General features: G+C 40.4%; 1 protein-coding gene across 1 annotated transcript in view; it reads right to left on the bottom strand.

Annotated features, from left to right (window-relative positions):
• Positions 1-14,630: 14,630 nt before the first annotated feature.
• LOC128642715 (keratin, type I cytoskeletal 18-like) overlaps positions 14,631-24,389 on the bottom strand; it is a 138,532-nt gene continuing 128,773 nt past the window's right edge. The window contains exons 8-9 of the mRNA XM_053695492.1: positions 18,360-18,388; positions 14,631-14,917 (exon numbers count right to left, since the gene is read on the bottom strand). Coding sequence (XP_053551467.1) covers positions 14,760-14,917; positions 18,360-18,388 — 187 coding nt within the window. The 3' untranslated portion in view covers positions 14,631-14,759. The remainder of the gene's footprint in view (positions 14,918-18,359; positions 18,389-24,389) is intronic.

The raw sequence follows: 24,389 nt of genomic DNA on the forward strand, positions 1-24,389 counted from the left end.
TACTTCTCTCATCGCCAAGGAACTTATCGTTCCCCCCTGATGGTTGATGTGGGAAACCAAAGTTATATTGTCTGATTGGAATCTGATAAACTGGAACAAACCCAGAAGAGGCCAAGGTTTCAGAGCATTGAAGATTGCCCGGAGTTCCAATATATTGATCGGAAGGGAGGACACATCCCTTGTGCCTTCTTGGCACCCCAAATGACTCCCCAGCCAGAAAGGCTTGCGTCCGTAGTCACAATCTCCGGTCTAAAAAAGAAGGTGCCTTGGGACAGATGATCTGGATAGAGCCACCAAGAGAGCGAGTCTTGACAGGTTGTCCAACACAATTTGTTGAGACAGATCTGAATGGTCGCCGTTCCATTGTCTCAGCATGCATAGTTGTAAGGGTCTGAGATGGAATCTGGCAAAGGGAAGGATGTCCATAGAGGACAGCATGAGTCCAATCACCTCTATACACTGGGCCTCTGAGGGTCTCAAGGAGGCCTGTAGGGCAAGACATGCGGAAGTTAGCTTGCAACGTCTCTGATCTGTTAGAAATATTCTTATAGATATTGAGTCTATTATTGTCCCCAGGAAATTCACCCTGGTATTTGGAGTAGGAGAACTCTTTTCCAAGTTTATCTTCCATCCATGTGATCAAAGAAGACTGAGAAGAGATTCCAAGTGATCTCCTGCTAGACGAAAAGAAAGGTGCCTGTACCAAATATCATCCAGGTAAGGCGCTACTGCAATACCTTGTGTTCTGGCAACGGCTAGAAGAGCCCCCAGAACCTTCGTAAATATTGTTGGGGCAGTAGCTAGGCCAAACAGAAGAGCTATGAACTGGAAGAGCTGGTACAGAAAAGCAAACCTCAGTAACTGATAATGTTCCCTGCATATCAGAACGTATGGTGGTCATAAACTGTCCCTCCCGAACCAGAAGAAGAATTGACTGTATTGTCTCCATCTTGAAAGGAGGAACACTCAGAAACTTGTTTATGCACTTTAAGTTCAGCATTGGATGAAAAGTTCCCTCCTTTTTTGGAACCATGAAAAGGTTTGAATAAAGCCCCAAACCTCTTTCTGCTGTAGGCACCAGGACAATTACTCCTAGAGAGGAGAGATCCCGTACGCAACCTAAAAAGGCATTCCTCTTTTCTGGTCTTGTAGACAGTCTAAAGAGTAAGAATCTGCCCCTGGGCAGATGAGATCTGAATCCTATCCGGTATCCCTGAGATACAACCTCCAGGACCCAAGGATCCTGTACATCCTGGAACCAAATATCTGAAAAAGACACAGTCTGCCCCCTACTCGATCCAATCATGGGTCGGGGGCCGCCCCTTCATGCCGATTTATTCTCGGCGGGCTTCTTAGTCTGGACTTATTCCAGGATTGAGCCGGCTTCCAAGTACTATTGGGCTGCTCTGACTTGGATGAGGATTGCTGCCATTGTGGTTTGTCAGAACCAAAGGAACGAAAATTAGACTATTGCCGTCCCTTAGGTCTATTCTTCTTATCCTGCGGTAGGAAGGCACCTTTCCCTCCAGTAAACGTAGAAATAATTGAGCCCAGCCCTGCACCAAATAAAATCTTCCCCTTGAAGGGAAGAGAATGGAGTCTGGTTGAAGTTTTGGTCTGCAGATATAACTTCAAAATCCAGAGAGCCCGGCGGGGCTAGTACCGCAAAACCAGAAGCCTTTGCATTTAGGCGAATAATCTGAATATTCGCATCACAGATGAAGGAGTTCACAATTCTCAGAGCTTTAATTCTCTCCTGACAATCCTCAAGGGGAGTTTCCACCTCAATGAGCTCAGACAGAGTGTTGCACAAGTAAGTAGCTGCTTCAGCAACCGCCGGTTGAAATAAAAACCCTGTATGTTAGAACATCTTCCTCAGAAAGGTTTCCATTTTCTTATCCATAGGCTCTCTAAAAGAAGAACTATCCTCCAGGGGAATAGTAGTATGCTTAGCAAGCATAGAAATAGTGCCATCCACCTTAGGGATGGAGCCCCACAAGTCTAATTGAGAGTCAGGGACAGGGAAAACATTTTTTTAAAGGTAGCAGAGGGGGAAAAAGTTCCAATTCTTTCCCATTTGTTACTAATAATGTTTGCCATTTTAACGGGCACAGGAAAATTCAGAGGGACCTTCCTGTCTTCATAAACCTTGTCTAATTTAGGGATCTTAGGTTCCTCAGGGAGTGTAGCCTCTGGAACCTCTAGCGTAGATAAAACCTCCTTTAATAAAAAAAATGCAGATGTTCAATTTTAAAATCTGAAGGAGGGTTCCTCTGCTGAAGCAGGTTTAGAAACAGAAGTTTCCACTCAGAAAGTTCACCCTGTGAAGCTATAGAGGTTAACTCATCCTCGGATAACTGGGACATAGCAGCTAAATCTGACAAATATTTAGATGACTCTAGGTCAGGAGAACTATGTTTAACCTTTCTCTTACGCTTGCTAGAGGGAGGTAAGGCACTCAGGGCCGCAGACACCGCCGATTGTAACTGCGGGGTAAAGTCTGCAGGAAAAAAGCCCCCTCCAGATGGAGGAATAGTTGAGCCGCAGGGAACTGCATGTGGAGCGGGTAGCGAAGAAAGGGTAGTAATCTCTCGGGACATAGATTCCTGAGAGGTAGACAGCTCAGAGGGGCTAATAGCGCTATGAATATTAACATCCACACAAAGTCCTACGGGCACGTAACGCATATGATGCGGGGGTCTGTTTTTTAATCTTCAATAAAGATAAACTGTTTTTTTCAAATAATTGTGTGATCGGATCTTCAGTGCTGGGACTTTGTGTGGATGTTCATTTGCTATTGGCCTGTCCAGGGGCTAGTCTGGGTGCACGTGACCGACACTCCCACCATGTGTGTCTACACGGAAGAATGCCTCAGTTGTAGAGCATGAGTCGGCTTGAGCATCCTACCTTTGTGTGTCTGCACTATGAATATTAGCAGGCTTTTCTCCCTTCTTAAATAACAAATATAGGAGCGCCAACGGCTTAAGGTTACTAATAAGCTAAATGATGTTATGAGACCTCTAGACAAATGGAATAGAAATATACTAACATTAAAACCAAGTAGTTTAATAAAAATGATCTGACCAGGCTAGTAACAGATCAATATTAAATACGAGAAACAATAGTGACATAAGTGAGTATATCCTTAATTGCGACCTTTTTCCGAGGTTCATTCTTCGTGGGAGGTTGTATACTACAGAGTGAGTGACCATCTGTTCCTGCCATCTCCCTGGCACAGAAAACTAAAGCTAGTATTACTCTAAACTGAAGGCTAACGGATCCCTCAGTCCCACACCGCATAGCTGTTTCAGCATCACCTGGAATCTTGTTTAAGGTCGCAATTAAGGATATCATTTAAGACTTTATTTAGGACTTTTTCATCACCACATATTTGGCCCTTTGGCCACTTGACTGTTGCAGATTATTTGTATTTTTATTCTCATTTTTCATTTCTTATTATTGATTTTTACTTTGTACACGTGTACCATCCAAACCCATTCCACTTTTTGATACATTTTTTCTGGCTTCCTGCCCGAGTAGGGAAGCGCAATATTATTATTAGTACACATTTCTTTGTACACACTGTGCATATACTTGTACTGTTTAGCATTGTTTAACTTTTAATATTTTCAATGGTTTATTGTTCACTACACCATCCTAGTAGGAGGATATTAGCATATCTTGTACTCACTTATGTCACTATTGTTTCTCGTATTTAATATTGATCTGTTACTAGCCTGGTCAGATCATTTTTATTAAACTACTTGGTTTTAATTTTAGTATATTTCTATTCCATTTGTCTAGAGGTCTCATAACATCATTTAGCTTATTAGTAACCTTAAGCCGTTGGCGCTCCTATATTTGTTATTTATCCTATTCACTTAGTTGTGTCCTGTCGTTAAGAGGTCCCTTTATAGTGAGCTTGGTTTTTATATCTGGGCGCAGTCATTCAACACTGTCATATTCGTCTCCCTTCTTAGACTTTTGAACAGTGCATAGGCAAATGGAACAGAGCAGGCGGGCAAACCACGTCCTCCTCGCAATATAAACAGGAATAAATCAGTACAGAAGGAGCAGAGCCTTCTAAAGTAGTGCCAGAGTCCTCCATAGCTAAGTATATATCCACAGAAGGACAAACAAGAGACGCTTTTATTAAAAAAAATGGCACCTTTATATATCCCAATGGCTTGGGCACTCACCACCTCCTAGACCCAGACAGCTAACAGTGAAACACTCTCCTTAGGAGTGATTGTAGCAGGATCATAGGAAAATGAAAGAGACCGTACTCGGTCACGTGGTGCGTGGGACAGGACTTCCCCTGCTATGTAAAGGGCGCTAAGCTATTATGAGCTGCACAACACTCAAAAACAAAAGTGAAACCTGTTTGTTCCAAGCCAAAAGCACACAGTCTATGAGCCCCAAAACCTCTCACATTAAAGCAGTTATAAATAACCCCTAGCTGTTCAAATAATCTCCCTGAAGGAGACATTAACCCTTGATCCTATCGAGGCAAATAGAAGCCACACTGTGACCCTGTATAGCAAAAGTGAATAAATAAAACGGTCTTGCCTTCCAGGATCCATGCTGTGGAACAGGTACAGCCTCTCAAGTGTGACAGTCTTGCAGCAGCGCTTCTGACATTGACTTGAGTGTGTAACAGCAAGCAGTGAAACTCGTCAACACTGATTGCTCAGGAGCTATTAGCGACAGTCTGGATGGGTTCGCAGAAAAACTTTCCCTGCATCTCCAGACTCTAACTTTCATCAATACGCTCACTGAGAGGTTGACATGATTACTTAAAACTCCAGTCCTTTCTCGAAGGGAACATACCCATACAGGACTATCCAAATCTTCTGCCACTTCTCTGCCACCTCCAATAGTGACGAAAGGCAAAGAATGACTGGGATATGAGGGAAGTGGGAGGGATATTTAAGCCTTTGGCTGGGGTGTCTTTGCCTCCTCCTGGTGTCAGGTGTTGTATTTCCCAACAGTAAGTAATGAAGTCGTGGACTCTCCCTGCCTTATGGAAGGAAACAGCTATGTGGACAAGAAGATAGCAGTGGGCGGAGCTTGGTGGCCATTTTCAGCTGCTGACAAACAATTATTTAAAAGTTTCATATGTTTCTTACAAGCTAATAGAGGTGAAACCTACTGTAATATGCTTTCCTGGTATGTAACAATAAGTAACAAAGAATAAGTATTAGGTTGTCCCTTTAAGGGTGAAACAAACTTTCTGGCTATACATGACCCCTACTAGAAGCTTTGCCTCTGCTGCAGCCATGTTCTGTATCAGGGCTGAGGGGCAACAGCTATATCCCATAAAGGGACTTTAAACAGAACATTTTATGCACTTCCCTCAAATAATACAGGACGCCATTTTGTTACCTAGGTTACACAGCAGGTGTCTGAAAGAGGGTTATTGCACGTGCAAATAGATCAGCACTGGAATGTAATGACATGACTAGAGGGAGGAGTGGATAACCTCAATACTGTGCTTATATCATGCATTAGTGTCTAGGGTCCCTTTAAGTGAATGAAATAGAAGATGCCTCCCTTACTCTTCCCAGACTTTAGTAGCAATGATACAAAGACCGGACAGAAACATCTCATGTATAAATGATAGTGATGAAAACAACTCTTCTTTAGAAGTGCAAATGAAAGATGCATTAATAAGATTAAACACATAGTTTAAGTCAGCTCCAGAGCAGCATTGCTCTACAGGGAACTAACTGAACATGGCGAGCCAATGACAAGAGGCATATATATGTAGCCACAAATCACCAGCTAGAGGAGGAGAGGAGTCAGTAAATTTGATGAGTTAAATTGAAACTGGTTACAATGTCTGATCCATTAAGAGATTATATTTGACTTCCACACCCCAATAGTCACACAACCTATGTGGTCCCTTTGACAAAACGCTAAATTTATACAGGAGTTTTAAAAAACATAATTTATGTAAGAACTTACCTGATAAATTCATTCTTTCATATTGGCAAGAATCCATGAGCTAGTGACGTATGGGATATATATTCCTACCAGGAGGGGAAAAGTTTCCCAAACCTCAAAATGCCTATAAATACACCCCTCACCACACCCACAATTCAGTTTAATGAATAGCCAAGTAGTGGGGTGATAAAGAAAGGAGTAAAAAGCATCAACAAAGGAATTTGGAAATAATTGTGCTTTATACAAAAAAATCATAACCACCATAAAAAAGGGTGGCTCTCATGGACTCTTGCCAATATGAAAGAAATGAATTTATCAGGTAAGTTCTTACATAAATTATGTTTTCTTTCATGAAATTGTCAAGAGTCCATGAGCTAGTGACGTATGGGATAGCAATACCCAAGATGTGGAACTCCACGCAAGAGTCACTAGAGAGGGAGGGATGAAATAATAACAGCCATTTTCCGCTGAAAAAAGTTAATCCACAACCCGAAATTAGAAGTTTGTTTTCATAATAAAAAGAAAAAAATTCTACATAAGCAGAGGAATCAAACTGAAACAGTTGCCTGAAAAACTTTTCTACCAAAAACTACTTCTGAAGAAGCAAATACATCAAAACGGTAGAATTTAGTAAAACTATGCAAAGAAGACCAAGTTGCCGCTTTGCAAATCTGATCAACTGAAGCTTCATTCTTAAAAGCCCACGAAGTGGAGACTGATCTAGTAGAATGAGCTGGGACCTGACCCGACTCCAAATAAGCTTGATGAATCAAAAGCTTTAACCACGAAGCCAAGGAAACAGCAGAAGCCTTCTGACTTTTCCTAGAACCAGAAAAGATAACAAATAGACAAGAAGTCTTCATCATAATATTTCAAAGCTCTCACCACATCCAAAGAATGTAAGGATCTCTCCAAAGAATTCTTAGGATTAGGACATGTAACGGTACCAACCGGATACCAAGGGTTAACACCAGGGAACAATGTCCTGCATAGGGAATCAGCAATTCACAACCCAGCCAGTTTTCAGGTTTTAAACAGAATAACACTTTATTTGAAGGCAGCATACAGATTTATACAGGTTTTTGACCCCCCCCCCCCCAGATGGGGGTTGAAAGAATGTTGTACATTAGATAAAAGGGAGAAGCGCCCTTGACATGATACAATAGGATTATATTACTTAAACACTTCAACCACAGGACACTCTTGACTCTCACTTAGGCGTTTCTCTCTGGGGGTGATCAAACAATAGAATGCTAAGCATTAATTAGATTGTAGCTGGAGCCAGCCACTTGTGGTTAGAAAATAAAGTTAACACTTTCAGTCCTGACCGAAGGGTCTGTCACAGACAACCTTTCTTACGTTATAGTCCAGAAGTGGCTAGGTTTGCCACAATGCTCCCCCAGAACCAAGCCGGCATACACAGTCTGATCCCAACGGATCGGCTTGGGGATGTCCGGGGCAACAACTTTCGGCTCAAGTAAGCTATGGGGTGTTCTCCGCCATCTGCTCCAACTTGGCTCAGTACTGCCCCCACCCCAAACATGGAAGCGTCTCTTCCCGGAGGGACTGGGCTTGGGTAGTCACAGGGTTAACATTAGCGGGATCCATGGGAGCATAGGCAGAAACAAGGGGGGCCAAGTCATTTCCAAGGAGAACATCAGCAGGTAAGTCCTTCTTGACCCCCACATTCACAAGCCTAGCGCCCACTCCCCAATCCAAATGTACCCTGGCAACAGGTAGGCGGAACACAGTGCCCCCTGCTACCCTCACAGCCACAGTGTCTCCAGTGTGCTGTTTCTCAGGCACCAAGTTCTCTTGAAGCAAGGTCATGGTAGCACCAGTATCCCGTAGACAACTGACCTCCTTCCCATTCACTTTAACCCGTTGCCGGTTATTCCGGTGGGCAGCTTGCACGGGGTCTGCTTCATGTAGGCTGCCCCAGCATTCTGGCGCCTCTACGTAGCGGGCCACAGGCTGAGGATTATGTGGGATTCCGCCAGCGGGTCTTCTCCAGGACTGTGCTTGATTCGCTGCATTTAGGGGACACTCTGGTCTTTTGTGCCCTAGTTGCTTACATCCAAAGCACCGAATAGGTTGTGAGTAGCCCCGCGAATTGAACCGGGCTCTCTGAGGGTAGTTCGTGGCCGGAGGCCGTGTGGTATAGCGGTGCGCCGGGGGTTGGTAACTGGCAGCTGCTGGGGTGACTGGGGGTCTGTACTCCACTCTAGCAGTGGGCAATCGGTATACTGCTCCCCCTGCCCCTCGTACTGCCACGGATCCGCCAGTGGGTGCTGTATCCGGCACCAAATGGGGAGCTATCAGGGTTAAAGTAGCTCCCGAATCCCGAAGTCCCTGGACCGACATCACCTCATGCAGAATTCCCAGGGGTTCCTCGGCTTGGGTGCTCAACACCTCATGAGCGGCTGGCTCCGTTTGGTAATGGTGAGCAGCCGCCCTTGGGGCCAGGTTCTGTCTGACCTGGTTCCAAGCTTGTCTGCTCCGATTTTGGGTGCACTCACGTGCCATATGTCCCCACTGCTTGCAGGTGTGGCATTGTATATTAGCCCGTCCGTTGTTAGGCTGTAGTCCATGGTGCCTCCTGGCATCAAAATGCTGGTCTGCTAATCTGGCTGCTTCGGTTAAGGTGAGGGGTTTTCGATCTCTCACCCATTCTTGGGCTTCTGGGGACAAGCCGTTAAAGAATTGCTCCAACAGCATCAGTTGTCGCAATTCTTCCATGGTGGTAGCTTGGCTGGCCTGTATCCACCCCTGAGATGCTTGATCCAGCTTGTGGGCCCACTCTGCATGGGAATCTCTTTCTGGCTTGCGCAGGCCTCTAAACTTGCGCCGGTATGCCTCTGAGGTAATGGCATATCTTTCCAAGATCGCTCTCTTCACTTTAGCGTAATCCTTGCTGTCCTCCCTGGGTACAGCGCGATACGCTTCCGCTGCCCTACCGGCTAGCTTGCCTGCTAGCACCGGCACCCATACGGACTGCTCCAAATCATGTAACTCGCACAGTCTCTCAAAATCCTGTAAATACCCATCAATCTCATCCTTCTCCTCACAAAACATTTTAAATGCATGGTATGGGATTTTGGGTCTTACTGGGTTGCTGAGTGCGTCCAAAATGGATTCTGCTCGGGAGGATGCATTCCGCGGACTGTGTGCCATCACGTACTCCTGCACATCTGCCATTACCACGGATAGCATATCCCGTGGTACAGGTTGGGGTAAAAATTCCAGCCTGGTCCTCATTTCCCTCTGGTATAGGGTCTCCTCCATGGCTGCTGGAGGCGTAGCACTGCGAGCTCTGTCTCCCTCCATCAGCTCAGCAATTAATATAGCCTTGGGTTTGCTGCTGCCTATCTTTCCCCTGGCTTCTAGCAGTTCCTTTTACGTTTGTCTCTTTAGCTTAGAATAATCCATCTCCATTCACTTCGGTCCCTGGTACTCCTTCCATCTTAGTCAGTATTGTAGTAATCCCCCTCTTCCTGAGGTTACTGGCTTGTGTAGTTGCTCTTCTGGGCGATAAGGTTCATTCCGTCGCTTGCCACCAATTGTAACGGTACCAACCGGATACCAAGGGTTAACACCAGGGAACAATGTCCTGCATAGGGAATCAGCAATTCACAACCCAGCCAGTTTTCAGGTTTTAAACAGAATAACACTTTATTTGAAGGCAGCATACAGATTTATACAGGTTTTTGACCCCCCCCCCCCCCCCCCAGATGGGGGTTGAAAGAATGTTGTACATTAGATAAAAGGGAGAAGCGCCCTTGACATGATACAATAGGATTATATTACTTAAACACTTCAACCACAGGACACTCTTGACTCTCCTTATCACTTAGGCGTTTCTCTCTGGGGGTGATCAAACAATAGAATGCTAAGCATTAATTAGATTGTAGCTGGAGCCAGCCACTTGTGGTTAGAAAATAAAGTTAACACTTTCAGTCCTGACCGAAGGGTCTGTCACAGACAACCTTTCTTACGTTATAGTCCAGAAGTGGCTAGGTTTGCCACAGGACACAAAGAAGGGACAACAATTTCTCTATTAATGTTGTTAGAATTCACAACCTTAGGAAGAAATTTAAATGAAGTCTGCAAAACTGCCTTATCCTAATGGAAAATCAGAAAAGGAGATTCACAAGAAAGAGCAGATAGCTCAGAAACTCTTCTAGCAGAAGAGATGGCCAAAAGGAACAACACTTTCCAAGAAAGTAGTTTAATGTCCAAAGAATGCATAGGTTCAAACAGAGGAGCCTGTAAAGCCTTCAAAACCAAATTAAGACTGCATGGAGGAGAGATTGATTTAATGACAGGCTTGATACAGACCAAAGCCTGTACAAAACAGTGAATATCAGGAAGCTTAGCAATCTTTCTGTGAAATAAAACAGAAAGAGCAGAGATTTGCAGACAAACCCCTATCCAGACCATGCTGAAGAAACTAAAAATCTAGGAATTCTAAAAGAATGCCAAGAGAATTTATGAGAACACCATGAAATATAGGTCTTCCAAACTCGATAATAAATCTTCCTAGAAATCTTCCTAGAAACAGATTTACGAGCCTGTAACATAGTATTAATCACTGAGTCAGAGAAACCTCTATGACTAAGCACTAGGCATTCAATTTCCATACCTTCAAATTTAATGATTTGAGATCCTGATGGAAAAACGGACCTTGAGACAGAAAATCTGGCCTTAATGGAAGTGGCCAAGGTTGGCAACTGGACATCCGAACGAGATATCCGCATACCAAAACCTGTGAGGCCATGCTGGAGCCACAAGCAACACAAACGATTGTTCCATGATGATCTTGGAAATCACGCTTGGAAGAAGATCCAGAGGCGGGAAGATATAAGCAGGTTAGTAACACCAAGGAACTGCTAACGCAACCACCACTTCCGCCTAAGGATCCCTGGACCTGGACAGGTACCTGGGTAGTTTCTTGTTTAGATGAGAAGCCATCAGATCTATTTCTGGAAGACCCCACATCTGAACAATCTGAGAAAACACATCTGGATGGAGCGACCACTCCCCCGGATGTAAAGTCTGGTGGCTGAGATAATCCGCTTTCCAGTTGTCTATACCTGGTATATGAACCGCAGAAATTAGACAGGGGACTTTGAATCCAACCCTGATGATTGACATATGACACAGTTGTGATATTGTCTGTCTGAAAACAAATGAACGGTTCTCTCTTCAACAGAGGACAAACCTGAAGAGCTCTGAAAATAGCACGGAGTTCTAAAATATTGATTGATAACCTCGCCTCTTGAGGTTTCCAAACCCCTTGTGCTGTCAGAGACCCCAAGACAGCTCCCCATCCTGAAAGACTTGCATCTGTTGTGATCAGTCCAGGTTGGACGAACAAAAAAGAGGCACCTTGAACTATACGATGGTGATCTAACCACCAAGTCAGAGAGAATCAAACATTTTGATTTAAGGATATTAATTGTGATATCTTTGTATAATCCCTGCACCATTGGTTCAGCATACAAAGCTGGAGAGGTCTCATATGAAAATGAGCAAAGAGGATCACGTTCGATGCTGCAGTCATGAGACCTAAAACTTCCATGCACATAGCTACTGAAGGGAATGATTGAGACTGAAGGTTCCGACAAGCTGAAACCAATCTTATTCGTCTCTTGTCTGTTAGAGACAGAGTCATGGACACTGACTATCTGGAAACCTAAAAAGGTGACCCATGTCTGAGGAATCAAGGAACTTTTTGGTAAATTGATCCTCCAGCCATGTCTTTGAAGAAACAACACCAGTTGATCCATGTGAGATTCTGCAGAATGTAAAGACTGAGCTAGTACCAAGATATCCTCCAAATAAGAAAACAATGCAATATCCCATTTTCTGATTACAGAGAGTAGGGCACCGAGAACCTTTGAAAAGATTCTTGGAGCTGTTGCTAGGCCAAATGGAAGAGCAACAAATTGGTAATGCTTGTCTAGAAAACAGAATCTCAGAAACTGATAGTGGTCTGGATTAATAGGAATATGAAGATATGCATCCTGTAAGTCTATCGTGGACATATAATGACCTTGCTGAACAAAAGGCAGAATAGTCCTTATAGTCACCATTTTGAAAGTTGGCACTCTTACAATCTTCTCACAGGAGGTCTTACTCTGAATCCTATTCTGTACCCTTGAGAGACAATACTCTGAATCCATTGATTTTGGACAGAATCTGCCCAAATGTTTTGGAAGAATCTTAATCTGCCCCCTACCAGCTGAGCAGGAATGAGGGCCGCACCTTCATGCAGACTTAGGAGCTGGCTTTGGTTTCTTAAAGGGTTTGGATTTACTCCAACAAGAAGGTTTCCAATTGGAACCAGATTCTTTGGGGGAAGGATTAGATTTCTGTTCCTTATTTTGTTGAGGAACAAAAACGGTTAGAAGCTTTAGATTTACCCTTAGGTCTTCTATCCTGAGGCTATAAAACTCCCTTCCCCTCCCAGTGACAGTTGAAATAATCAAATCCAACTGAGAACCAAATAAATTATTCCCCTGGAAAGAAAGATAGTAATCTAGACTTAGATACCATGTCAGCATTCCAATATTTTAGCCACAAAGCTCTTCTAGCTAAAATAGCTAAAGACAGATTTAACATCATTTTTTAGAATATCAAAAATGGCATCACAGATAAAATGATTACCATGTTGAAGCAAGCGAACAATGCTAGACAAATCAGGATCTGTTTCCTGTTGCACTAGACTTTCCAACCAAAAGGTTGATGCAGCTGCAACATCAGCCATAGAAAATGGCGGGCCTGAGAAGATAGCCAGAATATAAATAAGCTTTCCTTAGATAAGATTCAAGTTTCCTATCTAAAGGGTCTTTAAAAGAAGTACTATCTTCCATAGGAATAGTAGTACGTTTAGCAAGAGTTTTGTTCCCAAAACTCCAAACTAGCTGCTGGCAAAGGATAGGATTTTTTAAAACTTGAAGAAGGGATAAAAGAAGTACCAGGCCTATTCCATTCCTTAGAAATCATATCAGAAATAGCATCAGGAACTGGAAAAACCTCTGGAGTAACCACAGGAAGTTTAAAAACAGAATTTAAACGTTTACTAGTTTTAAAATCAAGAGGACTAGTTTCCTCAATATCCAAAGTAATTAACACCTCTTTTAACAAAGAACAAATATACTCCATTTTAAATAAATAAGTAGATTTGTCAGTGTCAATATCTGAGGAAGGATCTTCTGAATCAGATAGATCTTCATCAGAGGAGGATAATTCAGTATGTTGTCGATCATTCAAAATTTCATCAATTTTATGAGAAGTTTTAAAAGACCTTTTACGTTTATTAGAAGGCGGGATGGCAGACAAAGCCTTCTGATGCCCATCAGCAATAAAATCCTTTATATTCACAGGTATATCATGTACATTAGATGTTGCAGGAACAACAGGCATAATACTATTACTGATGGACACATTCTCTGCATGTAAAAGCTTATTATGACAACTATTACATACCACAGCAGGAGATATAATCTCCACAAATTTACAACAAATGCACTTAGCTTTGGTAGAACTGTTATCAGGCAGCAGGGTTCCAACAGTGGTTTCTGAGACAGGATCAGATTGAGACATCTTGCAAATGTAAGAGAAAAAAAACAACATATTAAGCAAAATAAGCAATTTGCTTATATGGCAGTTTCAGGAATGGGGAAAAAAAATGCAAACAGCATAGCCCTCTGACATAGAAAAAGGCAAGAGGCACATAGGAATGGGGTTTTAAATAATGAAATTTGGCGCCAAGTATGACGCACAACGTAACTTAATTTTTTTTGCACCAACAACATCCAGAAATGCAACCTTGTGCAAGGAACTCGGCGTCAACTAAGACACCAGAAATGACGAATTTGCATCATCCGACGTACCTTTGCGCAAAAATATTCTCGTGCCAAGAATGACGCAATAAACGTTGGCATTTTGCACCTTCGCAGGTCTAATTTTGCCTGCGAAATTTAATGAAAAAGGCAGTCAATTTGAAAAAAAGACTAAACCCCAGGTAAGAAAAATATTTTCCTAAATATATTTTTCCCCAAATATGAAACTGACATTCTGCAAAATGAAATATACATAAACCTGACTCATGGCAAATATAGCAGATAGCCAAACCAGTACTGAAACGGTTATCAGTAGAGGTAATGGAATATGAGAGTATATCGTTGATCTGAAAAGGGAGGTAGGAGATGAATCTCTACGACCGATAACAGAGAACCTATGAAATTGATTTCCTGTGAGGAAATCCATGGCATTAAATAGGTAATACTCCCTTCACATCCCTCTGACATTCATTGTACTCTGAGAGGAACCGGGCTTCAAAATGCTGAGAAGCGCATATCAACGTAGAAATCTTAGCACAAACTTACTTCACCACCTCCATAGGAAGCAAAGTTTGTAAAACTGAATTGTGGGTGTGGTGAGGGGTGTATTTATAGGCATTTTGAGGTTTGGGAAACTTTGCCCCTCCTGGTAGGATTGTATATCCCATATGTCACTAGCTCATGGACTCTTGCCAATTACATGAAAGAAATGATCATCTATGGAAAAATGTTTAGATTTCATCATATGCCCCTTTCGGATTATTACAAAACATCTGCCATGTTAGACACCTGTTAAATAAATATGCAAAGGAACACGCTTATATCTTGTCTGCAGGATGTGTTTGTGGGCTCGGTTTCATATCTGGGGTTTATTACTTAGTTACACGCTTCTGTATTAGGGTAGCACAACATGATTATATGATTCTGCTCAGAACACTGGGCACAAATATCATTTTATAAAACAAGTTACTGAGAACCTCTAGGGACAGCAATATTTAGTATGTTTGCTTTGCTTTTCTCTGCGTTCTCAAACTCTTCCACCTCGCTGGATTCTCCAACGATTTTCCCATCCACAAGAGTCTGGGTAACAATCTTAACTATCTTCTTAGTTCTGATGTCAGGTTCTGTATTAAATAGAAATATAAAAAATATAACAATAGATAATTCATAAAATAAAAGGGTTCAAGTTTTTAACAACAAAAAGTGGTGCTTTGTTCTCATTTCAATATTATTTCCATGAACAACTTTTTGATAGCTGCAGATATAAGACACTGCAATACACAGTAACACAATATTCCTTAAAGGGACAGTAAACCTTAAAAATAATGTTATATAATTCTGCACATAGTGCAGAATTATATAACATTATTTAGGTGCTATAGCCATAAACGCCTTTTTTACCTTTTAATTTGCTAACAATATGGCGTTGTTACAGACTCGCTCTCTGCTCTCTGCTGAGCGGGTCTGTTATTTTTAGTCAGCGCATCGGGCCAGCTGTATAGTCACAGCCCGGCCCGACCGCGCCATAAGACTAAGTGCAGCTCGCTCCTGAGACAGGAGTGACTATACAGCTGGCCCGATGCGCTGACTAAAAATAACAGACCCGCTCAGCAGAGAGCGGGTCTGTAAAAGCGCCATATTTTTAGCAAATTAAAAGGTAAAAAAGGCGTTTATGGCTATAGCACCTAAATAATGTTATATAATTCTGCACATAGTGCAGAATTATATAACATTATTTTTAAGGTTTACTGTCCCTTTAAAGGGACATTAAACACTAAATAAATCATTGCTTGGATTATATATTCAGAGCAGAGATTAGCCTGAGAATAATACATGTATTTTTAAAATTTATATTAGTTGTTTAAAGAAAAAATAAGGGTAAAGTTAATGTTTTTAAAGCAGTGGGCGGCACCATATTGTAATTTAGTTTACACTGAGGCCAGTTAGGAATAGCTATAAATTGCTTACGAGAGTGTGCAGCCAATAACTGTGGAATATATATATATTAAATTACAGGAAAGGAGAACAAAATGAAAGTATATTGCAAAGTTGTTTTACTACATGTAATTAAACAATTTATATAAATATCTTGAGGTGTTTAATGTCCCTTTAAAGGGATGTGAAACCAAAAAAATGTTCTTTTATGATTCAGACAGACAGAGCATACTAATTTAAAAAAAATGTTTTCAATTTACTTCTCTTATCAAATTTGCTTCGTTCCTATGATATTCTGTGCTGAAGAGATACCTAGGTAGTGTCTGTAGACCTACATACATACATACATACCCCTTGATTTTGCCTCTTTACCTGCAAAGCCTAAAATATATACCTATAGACACATACAAATACCTATAGAAACATACCTTGACACACACACCTGCAAATGCCTACAGACACATACCTGCAAATACCTACAGACACAAACCTACAAATACCTACAGACACAACTACACACACACCTAGAAATACCAACAAATACCTACAGACACATACCTACACACCTGCAAATACCTATAGACACATACCCTACACACACCTATAAATACCTACAGACACATACCTACACACACCTACAAATACCTACAGACACAACTACACACACACCTAGAAATACCAACAAATACCTACAGACACATACCTACACACCTGCAAATACCTATAGACACATACCCTACACACACCTATAAATACCTACAGACACATACCTACACACCTGCAAATACCTATAGACACATACCCTACACACACCTATAAATACCTACAGACACAAACCTACAAATACCTACAGACACAACTACACACACACCTAGAAATACCAACAAATACCTACAGACACATACCTACACACCTGCAAATACCTATAGACACATACCCTACACACACCTATAAATACCTACAGACACATAACTACACACACCTACAAATACCTACAGACAAACATACCTACACACACATTCCTACACCTACAAATACCTACAGACACAAGTGGTAGGTGGCGCAAAGATTGCTAATTCCCTCTGTTGCGATATTATTATGGTATAGATAAAATAAGGATGTATATACATATACAATACGATAATAACTGATCTTAAGACCAATAATGCGTTACGACACTCAATATAATAAAATGCAAATTTATTAATGCGATATAAACAGTAAAATTAACTACATATGACACCGGTGTCAGCAAAAAATAAATCCTGTCAGTCAGTCCTAAAACATCAGTTTATAATATATAAAACTACTGATATATGATCTAGTGAATCTCAATACAGATCCAAGCCTGTACAATAAACATAGCTAAGTTGTTAACTAAATATACTATTCCAATGTCAAAACAGTGCATACAATGTGACAATTCCGTCTACAAAGTACATATAAAGTGTCAAGTAATTTGCACGTGGCTATAAGGTAGCTACATAACTAATATCATAGACTGTTCAGATGTATAAAAATATAAAAGTAGCGGCTAGCCACCAGACTTTCCTTAAGTGCTCTTTTTGTTCAGCAAGTCCACGAGATAAGCACACACCTACATATACCTACAGACACATACCTACACACACACACCTACATATACCTACAGACACATACCTACACACACACACACCTACATATACCTACAGACACATACCTACACACACACACACATATACCTACAGACACATACCTACACACACACACACCCTACATATACCTACAGACACATACCTACACACACACACACCTACATATACCTACAGACACATACCTACACACACACCTACATATACCTACAGACACATACCTACACACACACACCTACAAATACCTACAGACACATACATACACACACACCTACATATACCTACAGACACATACATACACACACACCTACATATACCTACAGACACATACCTACACACACACACCTACAAATACCTACAGACACATACATACACACACCTACATATACCTACAGACACATACCTACACACACACACACCTACATATACCTACAGACACATACATACCCACACACACCTACATATACCTACAGACACATACCTACACACACACACCTACATATACCTACAGACACATACATACCCACACACACCTACATATACCTACAGACACATACCTACACACACACACCTACAAATACCTACAGACACATACTTACACACACACACCCCTACAGACAAACATACCTACACACACCTACAAATACCAACAGACAAACATAGCTACAAATACCTACAGACGCATACTTACACACCTACAAATACCTACAGACACACATACCTACACACCTACAAAAATACCTACAAATACCTACAGACCTACAAACATACCTACAGACACACATACCTACAAACATACCTACAAATACCTACAGACACACATACCTACACACCTACAAACATACCTACACATACCTACACACACCTACAAATACCTACAGACAAACATACCTACACACATTATTATATTATATTATTGTTAAAAAAACACTTTCCTACAGAATGCACACTCTAATGATTCTGAAAACCAATTATTGCGATATATAGCATATTTACTTACGTTTGGGCTCAGGAATTATCACCTTTTCCCTAAAGGATAAAAAATAGAAATATATTTGGCATACAGTAATCTAAATAAGTAAAATATTAAACACAGTGGCATATTTTTGAGAATTGTTATATTTATTAAAATCAAATCTAAGGAAAGGCACACAGCAAAAAGGTTAGTAGTCACAACATAGATTATGCCAATGCAATAGAGCAATATAGTTTAAACAATATCATAATTAAACTTTATTATTCAGATAGGGCATGTAATTTTAAACAGCTTTCCAGTTTACTTTTATCATCAAATTTGCTTTGTTCTCTTGGTATTCTTTGTTGAAAGTTAAACCTAAGTAGGCTCATATGCTGATTTCTAAGTCATTGAAGGTCGCCTCTTATCTCAGTGCATTTTGACAGTTTTTCCACAGTTATACAGTGCTAGTTCATGTGTGTCAGATAATGTGCTCACTCCCGTGGAGTTATTTATGAGTCAGCACTGATTGGCTAAAATACAAGTCTGTCAAAAGAACTGAAATAAGGGGGCAGTCTGCAGAGGCTTAGATACAAGGTAATCACATAGGTAAAAAGTCTTAATATAACTGAGATAATGCGCAGTCTGCAGAAGCATAGATACAGGGTAATCACAAAGGTAAAAAGTATATTAATATAACTGAGATAAGGGGCAGTCTGCAGAAGCTTAGATACAGGGTAATCACAGAGGTAAAAAGTATATTAATATAACAGATAAGGAGCAGTCTGCAGAGGCTTAGATACAAGGTAATCACAGAGGTAAAAAGTATATTAATATAACTGAGATAAGGCACAGTCTGCAGAGGGTTAGATACAGGGTAATCACAGAGGTAAAAAGTATATTAATATAACTGAGATAAGGAGCAGTCTGCAGAAGCATAGATACAAGGTAATAACAGAGGTAAAAAGTATATTAATATAACTGAGATAAGGGGCAGTCTGCAGAAGCTTAGATACAGGGTAATCACAGAGGTAAAAAGTATATTAATATAACAGATAAGGAGCAGTCTGCAGGGGCTTAGATACAGGGTAATCACAGAGGTAAAAAGTATATTAATATAACTGAGATAAGGGGCAGTCTGCAGAGTCTTAGATACAAGGTAATCACAGAGGTAAAAAGTATATTAATATAACTGAGATAAGGCACAGTCTGCAGAGTCTTAGATACAAGGTAATTGCAGAGGTAAAAGGTATATTAAAATAACTGAGATAAGGGGCAGTCTGCAGAGGCTTAGATACAAGGTAATCACAGAGGAAAAAAGTACATTAATATAACTGAGATAAGGAGCAGTCTGCAGAGGCTTAGATACAAGGTAATCACAGAGGTAAAAAGTATATTAAAATAACTGAGATAAGGAGCAGTCTGCAGAGGCTTAGATACAAGGTAATCACAGAGGTAAAAAGTATATTAATATAACTGAGATAAGGGACAGTCTGCAGATTCTTAGATACAGGGTAATCACAGAGGTAAAAGTATATTAATATAACTGAGATAAGGGGGCAGTCTGCAGAGGTTTAGATACAAGGTAATCACAGAGGTAAAAAGTATATTAATATAACTGAGATAAGGGGCAGTCTGCAGAGGCTTAGATACAGGGTAATCACAGAGGGAAAAAGTACATTAATATAACTGAGATAAGGAGCAGTCTGCAGAGGCTTAGATACAAGGTAATCACAGAGGTAAAACATATATATTAATATAACTGAGATAAGGGGCAGTCTGTAGAGGCTTAGATACAAGGTAATCACAGAGGTAAAAAGTATATTAATATAACTGAGATAAGGAGCAGTCTGCAGATGCTTAGATACAGGGTAATCACAGAGGTAAAAAGTATATTAATATAACTGAGATAAGGAGCAGTCTGCAGAGACTTAGATACAAGGTAATCACAGAGGTAAAAAATATATTAATATAACTGTGTTGGTTCTGCAAAACTGTGGAATGGGTAATAAAGGGATTATCTATCTTTTTAAACAATAGCAAATCTAGAGTAGACTGTCCTTTTAAGTTATTTAAATAGATATTCTGGTGCACAAATGACACCCTTTTGCATTGCATTATTCACCCTTGTGCGTTGCCTTGTGCGTTGCATTATTCACCCTTGTGCGTTGCATTATTCACCCTTGTGCGTTGCATTATTCACCCTTGTGCGTTGCATTATTCACCCTTGTGCGTTGCATTATTCACCCTTGCTAACTATCAGCTAGATTACGAGTTTTGAGCGCTATAGGGAAATAAACGACTGCCACAAAAGTGGCGTTATTTCACCTCCCTATAGCGCTGCTATTACAGGTTTACAAAAAGCAGGCTTGTGCGGGCGATATGGTGAAGTTAAGTTCCATACCTCACCCAAATACAAGCGCTGCTTTGACGTGCTTGTGCACGATTCAGCTAAAAAAAGCCTAACACCTGCGATTGCGGAAACAAAAGCTCTGTAACGCTGTCCCATTGATGTCTATGGGGAAAGAAAAAGTTATGATTAAACCTAACACCCTAACATAAAAACCACGGTTAAATACCCCTAATATGCCGCCCCGACATTGCAGCAACCTATATAATGTTATTAACCCCTACTCTGCTGCCCCTAACATCGCTGCCACCTACATAATGTTATTAACCCCTAATCTGCTGCCCCCGACATTGCAGCAACCTATATAATGTTATTAACCCCATACTCTGCTGCCCCTAAACATCGCCGCCACCTACATAATGTTATTAACCCCTAATCTGCTGCCCCTAACATCGACGCCACCTACATTACAGTTGTCAACCCCTAATCTGCTGGCCCTAACATTGCCGCCACCTACCTACACTTATTAGCCCCTAATCTGCTGCCCCCAATGTCGACGCCACTATACTAAAAAGTTATTAACCCCTAAACCTCTGGCCTCCCACATCACTAACACTACATAAATATATTAACCCCTAAACCTAACCCTAACGTAACCCTGAATCTAACCCTAACACCCCCTTACTTAAAGGGACACTGTACCCAAATATTTTCTTTCGTGATTCAGATAGAGCATAACATTTTAAGCAACTTTCTAATTTACTCCTATTATCAAATGTTCTTTATTCTCTTGGTATCTTTATTTGAAATGCAAAAATGTAAGTTTAGATGCCGGCCCATTTTTGGTGAACAACCTGGGTTGTCTTTGCTGATTGGTGGATAAATTCATCCACCAATTAAAAAGTGCTGTCCAGAGTCTGAATGAAGAAAAAAGCTTAGATGCCTTCTTTTTCAAATAAAGATAGCAAGAGAACGAAGAAAAATTGATAATAGGAGTAAATTAGAAAGTTGCTTAAAATTGCTCTATCTGAATCACAAAAGAAAAAATTTGGGTTCAGTGTCCCTTTAAATATAATTAAAATAAAAGCTAAATAAAACTTATTACCTAAATAACCTATTTAAAACTAAATACTTACCTGTGAAATAAAACCTAAGCTAGCTACAATATAACTAATAGTTATATTGTAGTTATCTTAGGTTTTATTTTTATGTCACAGGTAAGTTTGTATTTATTTTAACTAGGTAGTTATTAAATAGTTACTAACTATTTACTAAAGTTACCTGTGACATAAAACCTTAGCTACCTTACACTCAAACCTAAAATTACAATAAAATAAAAAAATCAAATACAATTATCTAAATTACACAAAATAAAAAAACGAAGTTGTCAAAAATGAAAACGAATTACTCCAAATCTAATAGCCCTATCAAAATAAAAAACCCTCCCAAAATAAAAACCCTAGCCTACACTAAACTGCCAATAGCCCTTAAAAGGGCCTTTTGTGGGGCATTGCCCCAAAGAAATCAGCTATTTTACCTGTAAAAAAATATAAATACAAACAACCCCCTAACAGTAAAGCCCACCACCCACACAACCAAACCCCCCAAATAAAATTCTATCTAAATAAACCTAAGCTAACCATTGCCCTGAAAAGAGCATTTGGAGGGGCATTGCCCTTAAAAGGGCATTTAGCTCTTTTTCCGCCCAAACCCTAAGCTAAAAATAAAACCCACCCAATAATCCCTTTAAAAAAAACTTAACACTAACCCCCGACGATCCACTAAGTTTTCAAAAGACCGGGCATACATCCACATCCAAGCCGGCAGAAGTCCTCATCGAAGCCGGGAGAAGTCTTCATCCAGACGGCATCTTCTATCTTCATCCATCCGGCACGGAGCATCCTTTTCTTCCGATGGTCGCTGTAGAATGAAGTTTCCCTTTAAGTGACATCATCCAAGATGGTGTCCCTTACATTCCGATTGGCTGATAGAATCAGCCAATAGGATTGAGCTTGCATTCTATTGGCTATTCCAATCAGCCAATAGAATGCAAGCTCAATCCTATTAGTGCGGTACTGACGTTGCGTGACGGCCAAAATTGTGTGCGGCACACCTATACCTACAAGACTTGTAATAGCGGCGTTAGGGAAAAAGCAGCGTTATGAACCATAACGATGCTTTTTCACTCGTAACGCCAAACTCGTAATCTAGCCGTTTGGGAGTTCTCACACATTTATTTGTGAACGTCAGCTGGTTTTGTTAGTAAAGAGACATGAAACTCACATTCAGATAAAGAATACAAATTTTGTTTAAAAAGTTTCCAATTTACTTCTATCATCAAATTTGCTTTGTTCTCATGATATTCTTTGTTGAAGAGATACCTAGGTAGCTAAAGTGCACTACATGATAGGAAATAGCGCTGCCATATAGTGCTCTTGCTAATGTAACATTGTTGCAAACCTGCTGCCATATAGTGCTGCAGACACGTGCACGCTCCCGAACTTACGTCCCTGCTTTTCAACAAAGGATAACAAAAAAACAAAGAAAATTTGGGAATGAAAGTAAACTGGCACGTTGTTTAAAATGTTATATTATAGCTGAATTGTGAAAGAAAACCTGATTTATGTAAGAACTTACCCGATTCATTTCTTTCATAGTGGCAAGAGTCCATGAGCTAGTGACGTATGGGATATACATTCCTACCAGGAGGAGGCAAAGTATCCCAAAATGCCTATAAATACACCTCCCACCTCACTCATACCTTAGTTTAACATATAGCCAATAAGTGGGGTGTAAAAAAACAAGCATACAAAAAGAGGAACTGGAAAAAATAATGTGCTTTATACAACAAATCATAACCACAAAAAAGGGTGGGTCTCATGGACTCTTGCCACTATGAAAGAAATTAATTTATCAGGTAAGTTCGTACATAAATTATGTTTTTTCATGTAAGTGGCAAGAGTCCATGAGCTAGTGATGTATGGGATAAAATACCCAAGATGTGGAAGTCCACAGAAGAGTCACTAGAGAGGGAGGGATAACAATATCAGCTAAATCCGCTGAGAAATTAAATCCAAAAAAATTATTAAGTTTTCTTAAAAATATCAGAAAAACTCAAATCAGAGGCATTAGAATCAAACAGACAACTGCCTGAAGAACCTTTCTACCAAAGGCTGCATCCGAAGAAGCAAACACATCAAAATGGAAAAACTTAGTAAAAGTATGCAAAGAAGACCAAGTTGCTGCTTTGCCAATTTGATCAACTGAAGCTTCATTCTTAAAAGCCCAAGAAGTGGCAACTGATCTAGTAGAATGAGCTGTAATTCTCTCAAGCGGAGACTGCCCCGCCTCCAAATAAGCTTTGTGAATCAAAAGTTTCAACCAAGATACCAAAGACCTTTCCTGGAACCAGAAAAAATAACAAATAGACAAGAAGTCTTTCTGAAATCTTTAGTAGTCTCAACATAATATTTAAAAGCTCTTACCACATCCAAAGAATGTAAAGACCTTTCAAGAGTATTCTTAGGATTAGGACACAAGGAAGGAACAATAATTTCCCTATTGATGTTAGAATTCACAACTTTAGGCAAACACTTAAAAAAGCTTTATCTTGATAGAAAATCAGATGAGACTCACAAGAGAGAGCAGACAATTCAGAAACTCTTCTAGCAGAAGAGATAGCCAAAAGAAAAAACACTTTCCAAGAAAGTAATTTAATATCCAGC

Source organism: Bombina bombina, chromosome 12 (assembly GCF_027579735.1).
Source record: "Bombina bombina isolate aBomBom1 chromosome 12, aBomBom1.pri, whole genome shotgun sequence".
NCBI lineage: Eukaryota > Metazoa > Chordata > Amphibia > Anura > Bombinatoridae > Bombina > Bombina bombina.